The sequence below is a fragment of the Lagenorhynchus albirostris genome, chromosome 13, assembly GCF_949774975.1.
Source record: "Lagenorhynchus albirostris chromosome 13, mLagAlb1.1, whole genome shotgun sequence".
NCBI classification, from domain to species: domain Eukaryota; kingdom Metazoa; phylum Chordata; class Mammalia; order Artiodactyla; family Delphinidae; genus Lagenorhynchus; species Lagenorhynchus albirostris.
The window spans coordinates 64126187-64142736 of NC_083107.1; the positions used below are offsets into that span (position 1 = coordinate 64126187).

General features: G+C 37.3%; 1 protein-coding gene across 9 annotated transcripts in view; it reads right to left on the reverse strand.

Moving 5' to 3' along the window:
- The window catches only part of SLC30A6 (solute carrier family 30 member 6), a 66537-nt gene extending 51888 nt beyond the window's left edge, over positions 1 to 14649 (reverse strand). For 5 of the 9 annotated variants that reach the window (XR_009544081.1, XR_009544082.1, XR_009544080.1 and 2 more), the window contains exons 1-5: positions 14606 to 14649; positions 10146 to 10232; positions 4954 to 5038; positions 3882 to 3924; positions 1858 to 1923 (exon numbers count right to left, since the gene is read on the reverse strand). Coding sequence is in view for 6 of the 9 variants with exons in the window: in XM_060169126.1 (XP_060025109.1) it covers positions 1858 to 1923; positions 3882 to 3924; positions 4954 to 5038; positions 10146 to 10232; positions 14606 to 14608 (284 nt within the window). In the remaining 3 variants the exon portion in view is untranslated. Of the gene's footprint in view, positions 1 to 1857; positions 1924 to 3881; positions 3925 to 4953; positions 5119 to 10145; positions 10233 to 14268 lie in introns of all 9 variants that reach the window. The other 4 variants (XM_060169123.1, XM_060169124.1, XM_060169125.1 and 1 more) reach the window with 4 other exon arrangements.
- Positions 14650 to 16550: the final 1901 nt, after the last annotated feature.

Genomic DNA, 16550 nt, shown 5'->3' on the forward strand with positions numbered 1-16550 from the left:
ACTTGAAAAGAAGTAGGCTGGGTCTAAATCATATAAGGTCTTTGTAAACGAGGAAAGGGGTCAGGATTTTATTCTAAGTATGACAGGAAACAACTGGATGGTTTTAAGAAGTAGAATGATAGCATGATTTAGGCTTAAAAAGAAAAAAAACACTGAAGAAAAATCCCAAAAAAACACTGGTTTCTATATGGAGAATGGACTGAAGGGGGGTAAAAGCAGAACCATGGGGACCAGTTAGGATGCAAGACATTGGTTAAGGCAAGAAATGAAGGTAGTTTGGTTAGGATGGTAGTAGTGGAGATAGAAACGGGGGCAAGGACAGATTCTGGATGTGTTCGTAAGTTATCTTGACATAACCTGCTCATGGATAAATGTGGGTGATGAGAGAATAATCAATGATTTTACTTGAGCAACTGAGTGGTGGTATATTTGCTAAGATGTGAAAAACTGCAGAGGAACAGATTTGGGGGGAAGAAAACAAGAATCCTAGCTTGAATTTAAGACATGAATTAGACATCCATGTGAACCTGGCACGAAGGTAACATGACATGAGATAAATCTCAGTGCTGGAGAACTGAATTTTGGAATTATTAAATATAGATGATACTTCAAGCTATGTGACTGACTGCAATTATATTTGATTGCTCCCTCTTTTCCTATTCACTCTAAGCAACTAGGCCAAAATGGGAGCTGTCTTGTCCTTATGTGACCTTGTCTCCTGGCCACAGGAGCTGATCTAAAGACTAACATCTATACCAAGGTGGACCAACCAATAGTTCTTTCTCACTATTTTCTAGAGCTGGGGAATCCTTTCGTCTCAAGGATGAAGGTGAGAAGGTTCAAAGTTTTGCTACAAGTTATCATTCCAGGATAGTGGAGAAAAGTGGTCTGAGAAACTGAAACTGACATGCAGAGAAAAGCAGGCCTTTTGAGGTAAGAGAAAGACAATGTCCTGAGTGTTCTAGTCCCTATACCAGTTTACCTCAGTCTTCCCACACTTTGGTTATGTAAATTAACACTTTTCCCCCAAACTAGTTTGAGATGGATTTCTGTCACTTACAACCAAAAGCCTTTACAAATGATTATCATATCAATCCAACTCTATCAAATTTCAGTGACACTTATAAATATCTTCATTTTGCACTAAAATTTCATGTTTACTTTGTCCCATTATTTAAGTAAAACCTGATTTTGTTCAAAAGAATATAATCCCAATAAATGGTATGGTAGAGAAGAAAGGTAAGTTTTGTCCAAGAGTTTCTTCACCAAAGTTAAATTCTTCTTTCAAGTTGTTTCCTTGAATCTGAAAAGAACTCATTTTTTCTAACATATTTTAAAAAATCCTCTGATATAAAAGATTATTTTCTAACTTTCAGTAATTTCTAAACTATAGAAACAGAAATCTCAAAATCTTCGTCAGTTCATTGCTGTCACAAATACAGTCTTAAGATAAAAATACATCTCTACCGCTGCATTAATGTTAAACTATATCCCACTTACTTTAACATCTAGAAGATACATACATGAAAATCCTTTGTACTTTCTCTAACTGGAATAAGAGATTACCAAAATATTAAAGAACTTAAAATGAACAATTTATGTAAGATTTGTTTTATAAAATAGAAAAAAACTAATGTGAACATTTTACTTTAATATGATTTAAATTTAAACATTCATGTTCCTTATCTAGAATCCTCTTGGAAGATGTTTTTTTATCTACTTTCACTATCTGATCACTATTCCACTAAACAGGCAGCATTTATTTTCTACAAGTTCTCTAGCTAGCTCTTTACTGCCTGGTATAACTACTACTTTAATAGCGATAAGTTAGCAGAAAATAAAATAATTTGAACTTACCCAAATGAATAGGCAGGGCTAGGTTTCCTCATCATTACCCAGTAACTTATTAAACATGTCATTAAACTAAGTAAAAAGGAAAATAAGTTTAGCATTAAAACTAGAACTAGAGGACTTACAGAAAGAAATTTAGCTTTCAGAATAACTAAATTGCTAAAAGTTAATAGTGTTTGCAGACTAAACTAACAACAAGTTATTCTAATAATTTATAATCTGATCACAATAAGCACCCTAATGTGAGTTTTAACATGGGGAGAAACTGAAAGAAGTTATGATATACCATTAAGACACTAATAATAGAACTAATAGAACCTAAACCCATAGTTTCTCTACTCAGAAAGTTATCCGCCCTAAATGGTTTCCATAACTGAGCCTGCAAAAAATGACACAGTAATAATAAGTGCAATTTACTTGATTCTAGGCATATACAATACATTTTAAATTTAATAAACTTTATTTAATCTCTGTTAAAAGTTAAACTATATATTAATAACACCTTGACAACATTCTGGATGGGATAAAGTTATGGTTACTTTCTTAGTGGAGATTCACTCTAAAACAACTTACTACAGTGTGAAATTCAGGTAATAACTATCTGTTTTAGACCAATCAAGAAGATTTAGTTATGTGACTGATGAAAAAGACATCCCTATAACATACTTCTATGGCACGGATCTTGGAGACATATGGTCTAAGCATTCTGCAACCTTTATTTGGAAATATGAAAGGTCCCCAAAGCAGGAGCCAATAGGTCGGCTCTCTAGCTCACAATTACAGATATACTTTGCAGTTATTAACATCCCTCATTTCTTTTCACACCCACATGGTTACAGTGGGACCTAGTATGTTCTTATGTGTTCCTGCTCCCTGGTCACAGCTGACTCATCTACAGGTAGGCACCTGACCTAAAGTCTGGGTATTATCTTTTCTGTTGCTATATAAATGGGTATTTTCTTCCAGCATATCTTCTAATTATTATTTGTACATATGGTCCATGTTGATAATTTTACTTATTTCACAGATAACTTTCCTTTAAGTAAAGAAAACTTCATAAATTCAGTGCAACAAACCTTTTTTTTAGTTTAATTTTATCGTTTTATTCAAAATAGGACATTTACACAGAAATGTTTATAAAGCACATATGTACATTTTAACAAATAGAAAAAAAACACCCATTTAACCACCAATCAAGGTCAGGAGTAAAACACTGGGGAAGCATTCTGGAGGTCTCTTTTCTGTTTTTCAAATGAACTATATACAGTTGATAACAAATTCCTTATTAGCTTCAAAACATTAAGAAGGGTCTTCGCTGGTACCACAGTGGTTAAGAATCCGCCTGCCAATGCAGGGGACACGGGTTTGAGCCCTGGTCCAGGAAGATCCCACATGCCACGGAGCAACTACGCCCATGTGCCACAACTACTGAGCCTGCGCTCTAAAGCCCACTAGAGCCCGCAAGCTACAACTACTGAGCCTGCATTCCACAACTACTGAAGCCTGTGCGCCTAGAGCCTGTGCTCTGCAACAAGAAAAGCCACTGCAATGAGAGCCCACACACTACAACAAAGAATAGCCCCTGCTCGCCGCAACTAGAGAAAGACCGCACACAGCAACGAAGACCCAGTGCAGCTAAAAATAAATTAATTAATTAATTAAAAAAAAAAACAACACAACACTAAGGAGGGGACTTCCCTGGTGGCGCAATGGTTAAGAATCTGCCTGCCAATGCAGGGGACACAGGTTCGATCCCTGGTCTGTGAGGATCCCACAAACCATGGAGCAACTAAGCCCGCATGCCACAACTACTGAAGCCCTCACGCCTAGAGCCGGTGCTCTGCAACAAGAGAAGCCACCGCAGTGAGAAGCCCGCGCACAGCAATGAAGAGTAGCTCCCACTTGACACAACTAGAGAAAGCCCGCGCATAGCAATGAAGACCCAACACAGCCATAAATAAATAAGTAAGTAAATAGGTAAGGAAGGAAGGAAGGAAGTAAAAACATTAAGGAGCGTTTTTAAAACTTACCTAAAAAGATCAAAAATGGTCAGGTAAGTATAGGCAGTTAAAGCTGCAAAACAACAAAAAGACTGATTAAAATGTTACTGAATCCATTGTTAGGAAATACAGCAAATCACCAAAACTGTTCATAACAGGGACATCCATCACCGGAAAACATGAGTCACTGATTAATCTCATATGTTGGCAATTATTTAGTAAATTTGACTAATACATGTAGCCAAAGTTGGTTAATACAAAAGCTTACTTTAGAATCTGATTTCTCCATCAGGAAAAAATGAAGCAGTATATGCTCAAAAGCCCTGAGATCAATTTTTTGCCTCTTTCTGTCATCGGAGTACTATTTTAAATGTATTTTTAAAATAGCAGGATGAAAATAATGGTAAATAAAAACATAAGAGTCATGACACAAGAAAAATATTAGATTTCCCTTTTCAAGGAAAACTCAATAAATCATAAAAATTTTATTTATACACTACATAAATTGAAGAACTAATCTCTCACATTAAAAGGAAATCAAATCAAATCTCACAAAAAAGATACATGCACCCCAATGTTCACAGCAGCACTATTTATAAAACAGACTCACAGGTATAGAAAACAAACTAGTGGTTACCAGTGGGAAAGGGGCAAGATAAGGGTAAGAGATTAAGATATACAAACCACTATGTATAAAATAGATAAGCAACAAGGATCAATTGTACAGCACAGGGAATTATAGCCATTATTTTGCAATAATTTTTAGTGGAGTATAATCTATAAAAATACTGAATCACTATGCTGTATACCTGAAACTAATATAATAATGTAAATCAATACCTCAATTAAAAAATAAAAAGAAATCTTAGTTTTTCAAATAGATTTAAATTTTTTTTTAAAAAAAGCTCATTTTAGATAATGCCTAACAACTGAACCAAATTTTATAGCTTACAAGGTACTTTTGGAATAGATTTTCTCATTTAAATCTTTTGAGTTATAGTTCAGAATAATATATTCTATGTAAAGGAAGACATACCTTTATTTATTATGAGAACAATAAAAGTGAAATAATTAACTCCTAAAAATAAGAATAGTGACATACCTATACTATTAGTGGAACTGCACCACATTAGCAGGAAGCCAGTACATGTTAAGTTTATTGCACCAAAGAGCAGTATCTTCCAGGACTGTGAAAAAGAAAATCATTCTTATTTGTACAATGCTGACAAACTTCTCTGGGTCCATTCAAGTTGCTGTGATTCATACTCTAATATTCAAAGGAATAAGCACAACTTGTTTCAAAAAGTTGAAGTGCCACATTTTCTAAAACTACCAAAATTATCATCAAACAAGTTACTATTATAATATATAAGCCTAAACGAATAATTCTAGAAGGGGAATTATTCTAGAGAAAATAAATTCTGACACACAAACTCTCAAATAGTTGAGAAAATATACTGACATTTGAATATAATTTTGTCTCCATAAACATGTAGAGACAATGATAAAAACAAATGGGGCAAAATGTAAAGCAATTGATGAATCTGAATAAATGGTATAAGGGAGTTCCTTATAACATTTCTGTAAGTTTGATGGTACATCAAAATAAAGTTACCCTGCCCACCCACCCACCAAAAAAGAGCAGTACTTGGTTATTTACCAAGTAAATTGTATGAAATAGGACTGCAAAAGAGGGGAAGATTACCACAGTTTAGAAGTTCACAGAAAAGGGAGGATCTGGGATACACCTTGAAATAGCTAGGATTTAGAGGGAGGAGGAAGAGCATTCTAAAAATAAAGGAAGAAGAGATCAAGTGAACTGTTTTTTATTTTTGTTCTGCTCCTCTCCCTATAAAGGGAGACCTATGATTGTTTGAAAGTAGAGATGAAATAAATTAGTGAAAAGGTAGTTATTTTGAGGTGTTAAAATTAAACATGTAATTGCTAAGGTCAAGTATGGTATGGGATAGAATGGTTTTACAATACAGATGAAAGGTGTAGGTCTAGAAAGGAAGAACACCACCCGTGAGAAAGTGAGAAGGGTAAGAAGGTAACGGAAGAGAAAGAGAACTTGTAAGGCAGAAAGAAATGACAGTGATGTAACACAGAGGTAACAGTCTTGAAAGGAAGACGCAAGGCCATTTTCTAAAATTAGGGGATATGATAAAGTAGCATTGGAAACTTAAATCTAGAAGAGGATCTGCAGAATAGATGTTATGGTGAATATACTATTGAATCATCAAAAAGAAGAACAATAATTACCAACATGAATTTATGGCAGACACCATTGTGGAACTTCCTCTACATCCACGAGCAAAACCAGAAAAGCAAGTGAGATAGGGATGTTAGAGACCTGAGAACTGATATGATAGGTTAACAAGACAAGGGACTCTAATACTAGTGAGAACATTAATGAAATGACTGGATATGGGGTCTAGTCAGGACAGGGATTCAACAGCAGTCAGAAAAGGAAGATAAAGCATTTAATGCATGCAGTTCTAATGCTGAATCAAGCTATTAATCAACAAATATTTGAGTATCTATTTTGTAACAGACACTATTCTAGGCACTGGAGATACAGCAGTGAACAAAACACGGACCTTATAATCCAGGTGAGGTGACAGACAATAAGCAAATATATAAGGTCAGGTGGTGATAAGTGCTAAAAGAAAAAATACAGTAAGAACACAGTAAATGGAAGACATGGAAGAGCTGCTCTTCTAGATAGGGTGGTCAGAAAAGACTCCTTTGGTAAGGCAACATGTGACCAGAAATCAGAAAGAGGCAAAGGTAATAAGCATGCAGATATCTGGGAGAGAAAATGGGAACCACAGTGCAAATTCTTTGAGATAGAAGAATGGCTGAGGACAGTTAGACAAGAGAGCTGAGAGGGAGTCTGGGGCTACATCAAGTAGTGTCATGTATGCCAGGAAAAGAATTGGGATGTATTCCAGATGAGATGGAAAGTGACTTAGGCTTCATTTTAAAAAGCTCATTCAGCTACCCTATGTAGAATATACTGCATAGGGGCAAGGATGAAAGTAGGAAGACCATTTAGAATGTGATTGCAATAAACCATGTGGGAAATGATGGTGGCTTTGAACATGGTAGGAAGGTGTTAAGAGTCAGATTCTGGGCTTCCCTGGTGGCGCAGTGGTTGAGAGTCCGCCTGCCGATGCAGGGGACACGGGTTCGTGCCCCGGTCCGGGAAGATCCCACATGCCGCGGAGCGGCTGGGCCCGTGAGCCATGGCTGCTGAGCCTGTGCGTCCGGAGCCTGTGCTCCGCAACAGGAGAGGCCACAACAGTGAGAGGCCCGCGTATCGCAAAAAAAAAAAAAAAAAAGAGTCAGATTCTGAGTATTATACTGAAGATAGAGCCGGCAAGAATTACTTATAAAGCAGATGTGAGGAGTGAGGGAGAGATTGGTAAAAGTGACTCCAAGGTTTCTGGCCTGAGCCATGTAGTGAAGGAGTGATAGAAAATCAAAGTTCAGGTTTGATCATACTAAATTTGAGATGCCTATTAGATATCCAGGTGAAAATGTTGAGAAGTCCATTATATATAGGAATTGGAGGTAGGGAAGAAGATAGGGACTGAGATATAAATATAGGGTCATCAGCATATGGTAATGAAAGTAAACAAGAGAGGCCAGAGCTCCATAAGCCCTGGGACACTCCAAAACTTAAAGAGGTCAGAAAGATGAGAGGAAAGTAAGAAAGGAGACTAAAAATAATGGCCAAGTAAGTAGGAGGAAAATCAAGAGTGGCATTTCAGAGTTCAAATGAATAAAACTGCTTTAAGGTGGAAGAGACTGTTTTTCGTCAAATGCCACTGAAGGTCAAATAAAATGGGAAATGAGGATGACCATTGCTTTTGGCAACACAGAAGTTATTAGTTACCTTGTAAAAGCTGTTTCTGTGGATAAGTGGGGACTAGAATCAGACTGGTTTTGTTTAATAGAAACGGGCAGGAGAGAAAGTGAACAAAGAGAGTAAAGACAATTCTTCTACGTACTTTTGTATAAGAGGAAGCAGAGAAAGGAAGCAGTAGCTGAGAGTGGAATATATGGCATGTAATTATGACGCAAGAAGGAGAAGGAGAATGATTCAAGAAGGAACAACAATGCAAGAGACAGAAGGAACCATTATAGAAATGCTGTCTTTGAGTAGGCAACAGTGGAAGAATTGGCCTTATATAGCAGATCAGACAGTTCATTCACAAAATAGGAGGGAAGGCAGAGTGTTGGTAGATATGCTAATGACAGGATGCGGAAGTTTTCTCCTGATTACTTCTTTTCCCTCAGCGAAACAGGAAGCAAGATGAACAGGTTAGAATGGGGATGAATAAGCTTTTGGGAGTCTGAGGACAGAAGTGAAAGAAAATGGTATGAAACTGTCACTTAGGAAACTGGAAACTGAATAAACTAGGAACATACAATATGGGCCACACTAATGGCATACTTGATCATGAATTTAAAGTGAGACCAGTCAGCATGGTTTTGTGTTTTTTTTAAGGCTACATTCTGTTGCTTGCATGCAGGTACAGAGTAGGAAAAAAGTGGACTTAATGAGGTTAAGGATTTGCCAAGGAAGTATGATAGACAGAAGAGGGGCACAAAGGAGTTGAAGGCATATGCAAGAAAATGAAAATGATGGACCAGAGAATCTAAATTGATAAGTAAGTAAATGAGGATAAGAGAGGTGAAAAATAGTGAAAATATAGCAGAGTAAAGGACTGGAGGCCCTAGTAATAGGAGTGAACTGGAAAGACAAGAGATAGTGACTGATGAGTAAAATGCTTAAATTGAGACAATGGGAGGATATAGTTATTACAAATGATAAGGTTTATGGTATGATCATATGAGTGGATGGTTGGGAGGGATACAGGACAAGGTTATTTGTGGTGAGGAACTGAGAGGTAAGGATCTTCCACATGAAATATGAAATCACCAAGAACTAAGACAGGAAAAGCAATGAAGAGATAAGCCAGGTGTACCTCTTAAGATTTAAATTATGATAGAGGTTATCTGTACAATTCAGGTGTTCCTATACTCGTTTTGTTCCTACTACCTATTCTGTGGTATACTATGCTTCAGTGAAGTGTACTGTTAAAGAACTTGCTGCTTCCTCCTGCAATATAGTTGTTTTCCATCAACATCATAAAGCTATAACTATCTGTTCTCAAGAGATCATCCTAAGGACTTCCCTGGTGGTCCAGTGGTTAAGAATCCACCTTCCAATGCAGGGGACTCAAGTTAGAGCCCTGGTTGGGGAACTAAGATCTCACATGCCACGGGGCAACTAAGCCCGCACACCGCAATAAAAGATCCTGTGTGCCACAGCTAGGACCTGATGCAGCCAAATAAATAAATAATTTTTTTTTTTTTAAAAAGAGATCATCCTAAATGACTAAATACAAAAGAAGCAGATAAATTTCCTACCCATGGCTCTCAGAGTTTAACATTCAGAGATGATAATATTTCCAAATACTAGAATTAATGAGTTTTGACCATATCCCAAAGTTTTAGAAACAGGAGATATAGTGGTAAAAAACAAAGAAAAGAAGTCTTTAGTTTAGTATTGTAATACGTGGTCAATATCATTGCTACTGCTTATTATGTTACATTGAAGCTAGGATTATTTAAAATTCATCAAGTATTTGCTGGGTGCTTATTTTGTACTTCTATTAAAAAATGAGGGGATATATGTATATGTATAGCTGATTAACTTTGTTATATGGCAGAAACTAACACAACATTGTAAAACAATTATACTCCAATAAAGATGTTTAAAAAAAAAAGTGAGCAAAAGAGACATAGTCACTGCCCTCAGGGAGCTTACAGTATAAGACAATAATGAGAACAATGACAACAGAATAGTAATTAGAAGGTCTACACTGGTGACCAAAAAGGGTATCTATCAATTGTCTATTTATAGTCTCAAAGCATAACTTATTTTTTCTGCCTTACATTAAAAATGAGAAAACTTGGCTTCAGACCACACCCACTTAATTTGCTAAAAAAACTAACAACATAAGGCTATCACCAAACAATTTTTCTTCAAAATTCTTTAGAATTAGAATAAAAACTAACCAAAGCCTAGCTTCCTCCCAGGCAAAACAACTGTATACTAAAGTTCTGTAATTTTACATTAAAAATTACTTATCCAACATAAAAAAATGAAAACAATGTGATAGATCAAGAGTGATTTCTATTTGCCTTAAAAATTACCTTTCTTCAATGTTATGTTTGTGCAATAATTAAAATTAGGGTTAAGGAATAAAAATAACTTACCCTTCGATCAGCTGCTACAAGTCTAAATTCCTGCAATAACTTGCCAAAAAAAGATCTTTGTGGTTTTCTAAAGAGATGAATTGTCCCCTTTAAAGCAAACAAAAGTACACAAATCAGCATTTAAGTATCTAATCTTCTTCATTCCTGTGATATAGTAATAACAACTAACATTTCTTGAATGCTCATTATGTCCCAAGCAATTATTCTAGACATTTTGCATGTATTTACCTATTTAAGACTCACAATCATCTATGTGGTGGAAACAATTTTTAGTAAATTGTCTAAGCACACAATGCTAGTAATGGCTGAGCAGGAATTCAAACCCAGGCATTTTAGCTCTAGACCAAACTCTTTTTTTTTTTAATGGATTAGGCAATTTTGAACCAGAAAACCAGTTTGCCAAATAGCTTTATTGGAAAAAAACTATTACAATTTACCTAATTATAGCTTTATATATGAAAGGTTTGGCAACTGTTATTACAGGAAAACCTCTGAGTTTCTCTCTCAGGCATTCAAAGTATCTGACATCCTAGCTAGCTTCCATGGTCCCTGCTAGTACATGGTACTAGCAGAGAAAGGTCACGGCAGTGGGGTTACCAATGAGAGAAGAGACTGAGTGGTGATTACAGTGGGATTTAATACTCAAGTTCAGGAAACCATGTAAGAAAGCCTTAACATAAAGGAGAGCTCAAGCACACATAGGAAATTAGCCTGTGATTAAGGTAGTATCCAGTATCAGTGGGAGAAAGTATGAGTTATTCAATAAATAGTATTTGGAAAAAGGTAAAGTTGGATCCTTACTACTCACTCTAATTTTTCATTATTTTAAAATCAAAATATAAAACAACAGAATAATTGAAGAAACTCATGGATGTGTAATTTTATAATCTTGTATGTGGATAAGACTTTTCTTAATAGGACATAAAACCAAGAAGCTGTAAAGGGGAAAAAATTGATCAATTTTACTACACTTTCATGATGGGAATACAATACAAAAAACAAAACAAAAAAACACCCTGGAAAAATAAGCTGTGAAAATCTTTGTTATTACAAAAGCAAAGTAATTGTTTCTAGGGGAAGAAAAACCCTTCACAATTTTCAACGGGTCATACATAATAATTTGATTGCTAAGTGCCATGTACTTAAATTTTTGGATTTTAATTTTAACAAAACATTTTCTTAGACGGTAAAGGCCACAATCACTATAACAACCATACTACATTTCTACCCCATTAAAGTTGGCCAATTTGATTCAAACACTGAAGCTCCACAGATAGCAATGGAATTAGGAGTTAACAGATTAAAAATGTGAAAAACTTTCAGATCCAATTCAAGCAGAGGTATGATTTTCCTATAGTCAGCATCTAGAAACATCTCAATAGTTATAAAATGATACATCCCATTTCTTCAAGTTTTACATGTCATTAGTTGCATTATGTTTAGACTCAGGAAAGGCAGAAAATAGGCTGAGCTCTAGAAATCTGGCATTAACAAAAACAGCAAAATGTTGATAACTGTCGAGGCCAAGTTATGGCTACATGGGGGCTCATTATATTATATTCCCTCTACTTTTGTGTATGTATGAAAATTTCCACAATAAAAAGTTAAAGTAAAAAATATTTTTAAAAATGTAAAAATAAAGCATCATGAAAAACGTGCAACTAATTTTCATATCCAAATAAAGACCAGTGTATATGTATAACCCTAAGGCTCTGCTAAACCAATTCAGTTGAAAGGGAACAGTATGCTATTTTCACCTGGGATGTTAATAAATGCTAATGTCAACAAACATACTGTAGTCTTAAAGAATTATGTGTGGATATTTTGGTCCCAAAGATAAATTCTACTTAATACTGGTATCCTTGAATATCTTCTAACTTCAGCCCATTTTAAATTATTTCAGTTACTTTAAGTTTCAGGTTAAAGGACTTCCCTGGTGGTCCGGTGGCTAAGACTCCGAGCTGGGGGCCTGGGTTCGATCCCTGATCAGGGAACTAGATCCCACATGCTGCAACTAGAAGTTCGCATGCCGCAACTAAAGATCCTGCACGCCGCAACCAAGACCCAGCGCAAACAAATGAATAAATAAAAATATTTTTAAAAATAGTTTCAGGTTAAGACAATCAATAAGGTTTCTAAAAGGCAGAGGGCCATTTCTGATGCCATTCTGATAGTGGGGGAAAACCCACAAAAATCCTAATTTTCACGTCACTCTTTCCAAAATTATATTGGCTCTCCACTGCTATCAGGATAAACTCCAAATTTTACAACTTGGAACTCAATGCCTTCAATGAGTTAGCCTCAGTTTCTTTCCATTTTTTCCTCTTGCTCCAGATAAGAATCCTCAACTCCAATTAAACTGCTGTTCTCCTTGTCTCATGATCTCATGAGACAAGTATGAGATCTCTCATGAGATCTCATACCATTCTAGAGTAAAAAGGCCAGACTCATCTAATCCAAGCACTAATAGCCCTGAAGCACTTAGCAAGTTACCTGACCTCTCTGTTTCCTCATCCAAATGAGAGTAATGAATAGTAGATTAAGAGTACTGGAGTAAGGGACAAAGTACTAAGTTTACTGGTTCACTTCCTACATGAAGCCTTATTAGATTATTCAAACTATAGAGTTTTTTATGCCACTTGCTTTGTAATGAACCACAGGCTAGCCTTCATCTTGTCATCTTGCATGGTAAGTTAATTTTTTAGTAACTTCACTAATGACAAGGGCTATATTTCCTTGACATATTCTAAGAAAGCACTACGTTTTGCACATAGCATGTTATTAATAAATAATACATAATGGGTAACTTTAAAAATAAAACTTAAATGCTACTATTTCCCTTATTACTAATGTTTCATGCATAAAAATTTACTGCCATGGTCACTTATTCAGTGTTCTATAAAACAGATATTTATTGAAAACATCCTCTGGGCCAGGCACTGTACAAAAGGCTCTGGGGAGATCAGAATGAATACATAGGTCCTCCTCTCAAAAAGCTTACAGCCTAGGAAGTGAGAAAGACAAGTGAATACACAACTTTAACATAGTCTGGTAAAATGCACCAGATGTTACTGGTAAAAAGCACCCTCACAGGAGCGTAAAAGAGGCACTTAATAGGATGTTTAGACATGGCAGAAAGGCTCATGAAAGAGACTAAAGGACATGTTAAGGGTTATACTGATAAGGATGGTAAGACAGGAAATGGAGAGCAATTCTGGCGAGAGAAGAGCATATATGAATTCGGTGCAAAGGTCTAATTCTTAGAGCACAATCTGCAAGCTGTTCACTGTAGCTGGAATATGGTGTATGTATGTGTAAAAAGAGGCTGTAAAGGTAAGAAGCTAGACTACAGATATCTTTGCTTGCCATACTAAACAGAACTTTAGCTTTCAGGCTAAAGGAAAAAAAAAACGGAAGAATTTTAAGCAAGGGAGTGGCATGGTCAAGTTTTAGAAACTTAACTCTGGCCACACAGTGGTGAATGTTTTGAAGGAGCACACAGCTATTTGGTCAGCAAAAAAAGTAAATTTTTACCCACTTTCTGCATGTAAAGGAAGGATTACAGGAAATTTAGAAAATATTTTCAAATATGTGAATAAGACATTTTTTCGACCATATCCACTCAAGGAAAAAACTCAGAGTGACAGTGCTGGGGCACAGAAACGTGGTCCTTTTATCATATACAGGCTATCAATAAGAGACCCATGAATTTTCTGATACAATGGTGTGTACCTCTTTTGACACTGAAATCACAATCAACTGCTTATCCTTAGATAAAATTCAGAGAGCTATATATTTGATTTCTAAAGGAATAAAATGACTAACACCTCTAACAAAATTTAAATACCACATCCCCAAAGCCATAAGGTATATTGGGATCTACAAACGCATACAAAAAATAAGCTGCAGTAAGAGGCACTATCAACACCTTGACTTTCGCCAGTCTTTGGCCTTCTGAAAGCTGCTGCCATACCCGGCTGTCGCACTCGATAAAGGCAAGCTGGAGACTGGGGCGTCAGCCTCAATACCCTACTAACCATCCTCTTTTATTTTCACCAGTGTTATCGTCACTACTGTAAGCATCACTAATACGGTCGTTGCTGCTGCGGACTTGTTTTCTGACCTTTTGTTGATGTTGTAGTCGCTGACACTGGCAAAGACTTTTATTTCTATATCAAGGATGTCACTGCAGGGAAGAGTCATAAACTCGCCCAGAGCCGAAAGGTTGGCCTGGAGCGGGGCCGGGGTCCGGAACAGCAAAGGAACCGGGTGAGGGAGCGAGGGAGCATCAGAGCTCTGGTGGCACGCTCTCGGACGCCAGCCGCTCCTCCCGGGGACCCCGAGCATAACTCCGACGACCCCACCTCTGGGTGGCTGAGGCATTTCAAGGCCGCTTCAGGACCAGAAAGGATAAGAGGAATCATTTACGACAGAAACCCTCACAACCCTGGCCAACTCACCATGATAAGGAGCGGCACAGCTCCCGCCGGAAGACGGCCTAGGAGCTGGTTTTTCCCTAGAGCGGAAGGGGGTTGGGCATCAGAGGCCGATTGGCTGCGAGCGACGCGGGGGCGGAAGTGCGTGCACCGGCCTTAGGGTCCCTCTCCCCCTTCCCGGCTGCCCCTGCGTTCTATAGAGGCGAAGGTGGCGGCTAGAGCGACTCTTCAGCCCACTGCCGAGTTGTGGGTGCAGAGGTACGCGCTGAGGTCTTTGTCAAGAAGCAATTAGGGTTTCTTTGTAATGTTAGAAAAGTTTCATTGAGTCCTGAAGCGCTTTTACCTATGTTGTGTTATTTAATTTTTGCAATACCTTACGAAATAGATTACATTCCCATTTTTCAAGTGAGGAACCAGGATTAAGAAACTTGCCCAGAGACATACATCTAGTTTGCTGTAGTAGCTGAATTTGAACTCAGGCCGACTAATGACGGACTACTGTGTTGTGCTTCCTAAAATACTACTTCAATTCTATAAGATTAATTTTATTTTATAAAAGGGAAATAAAACACATCGAAATGTAATTCATTGGACAGAAATTGAGTATGTAGTACGTGTGTATCAGGTACTGATTTCATGAAAATGATAGTCTAGTAAGAAGAGACAAAACAAGTAGGAGAAGGAAATTTTTAAAATATATCGGTAAGTAGTGCCATTTAGAAAATAGGAAAAAAAAAAAGAAAATAGGGTAATGGTATAGAGAGTAACTGGGTCACTAATTTAGAGAGGTAGTCAGAGAAAACTTCTCTAAGAAGATTAAATTTGACTTCCAAATGGCAAGTCTTTCTGTGAAGTTTTTTCTAGGCAGAATAAGTAATGCAAATACCTAAGTAAAACAAGCAAGGGTGTTTTAAGATCAGAAAGAATGTCTGAAAGTATGTCTGGAGAGTTGTGCCTGAGGGGAAGAAACAAAGAGAAGATCTAAGTGATAAACAGGGGCCAGATCAAGTCGGAATTTCTAATTAGGGGTAAAGAGCTTGGTTTTTTGTTTTTTTTTTTCTGAGACCGGAAGCCAGTGGACAGTTTTAACAACGGAGTGACCTTCTACATTTTGGCTGTGGTATGGAGAATGAACTGTAGATGGAAGATAATAGCTAACATTTATTAAGCACTTATGTGGTAAGCACTATTACTAAGAACTTAATGTATCATCTCATTTACTCCTCATAACAGCCCTTTGATATACGTACTATTGTTAGCCTCTACTTGGAAAGTTGTGTGCCAAGGTAACACACCTAGTCAAAGGTGGACCTGGAATTCTGTACACCGTAGTTTTAAAGCCTTACCAACTACTCAGTACTTGCTACTTCTGGACAGGATTAGAATCAAGAAGGCAAGTTAGAACATTATTGCTTCATTTGCCCTGAGCAAATCATTCTCAATTCTTTTTTTTTTTTTTTAATATTTATTTGGTTGTGCCAGGTCTTAGTTGCAGCAGGTGGGCTCCTTAGTTGTGGCATGCGAACTCTTAGTTGTGGCTTGCATGTGGGATCTAGTTCCCTGACCTGGGATCCAGCCCGGGCGCCCTGCATTGGGAGTGCAGAGTCTTAACCACCGTGCCACCAGGGAAGTCCCCATTCTTGATTCTTGAAGTTTCTTTACAGTCTTTTTTTTTTTTTTTTTTTTTGCGGTACGCGGGCCTCTCACTGTTGTGGCCTCTCCCGTTGCAGAGCACAGGCTCCGGACGCGCAGGCTCAGCAGCCATGGCTCACGGGCCCAGCCGCTCCGTGGCACGTGGGATCTTCCCGGACCAGGGCACGAACCCGTGTCCCCTGCACGGCAGGCGGACTCTCAACCACTGCGCCACCAGGGAAGCCCCAGTCTTTTTTATTTTAACAAAATTGGAATCAAACAGTACATATTATTTATAGTCTGCCTACTTCATGTAAGGATGTATTGTGACATTTTT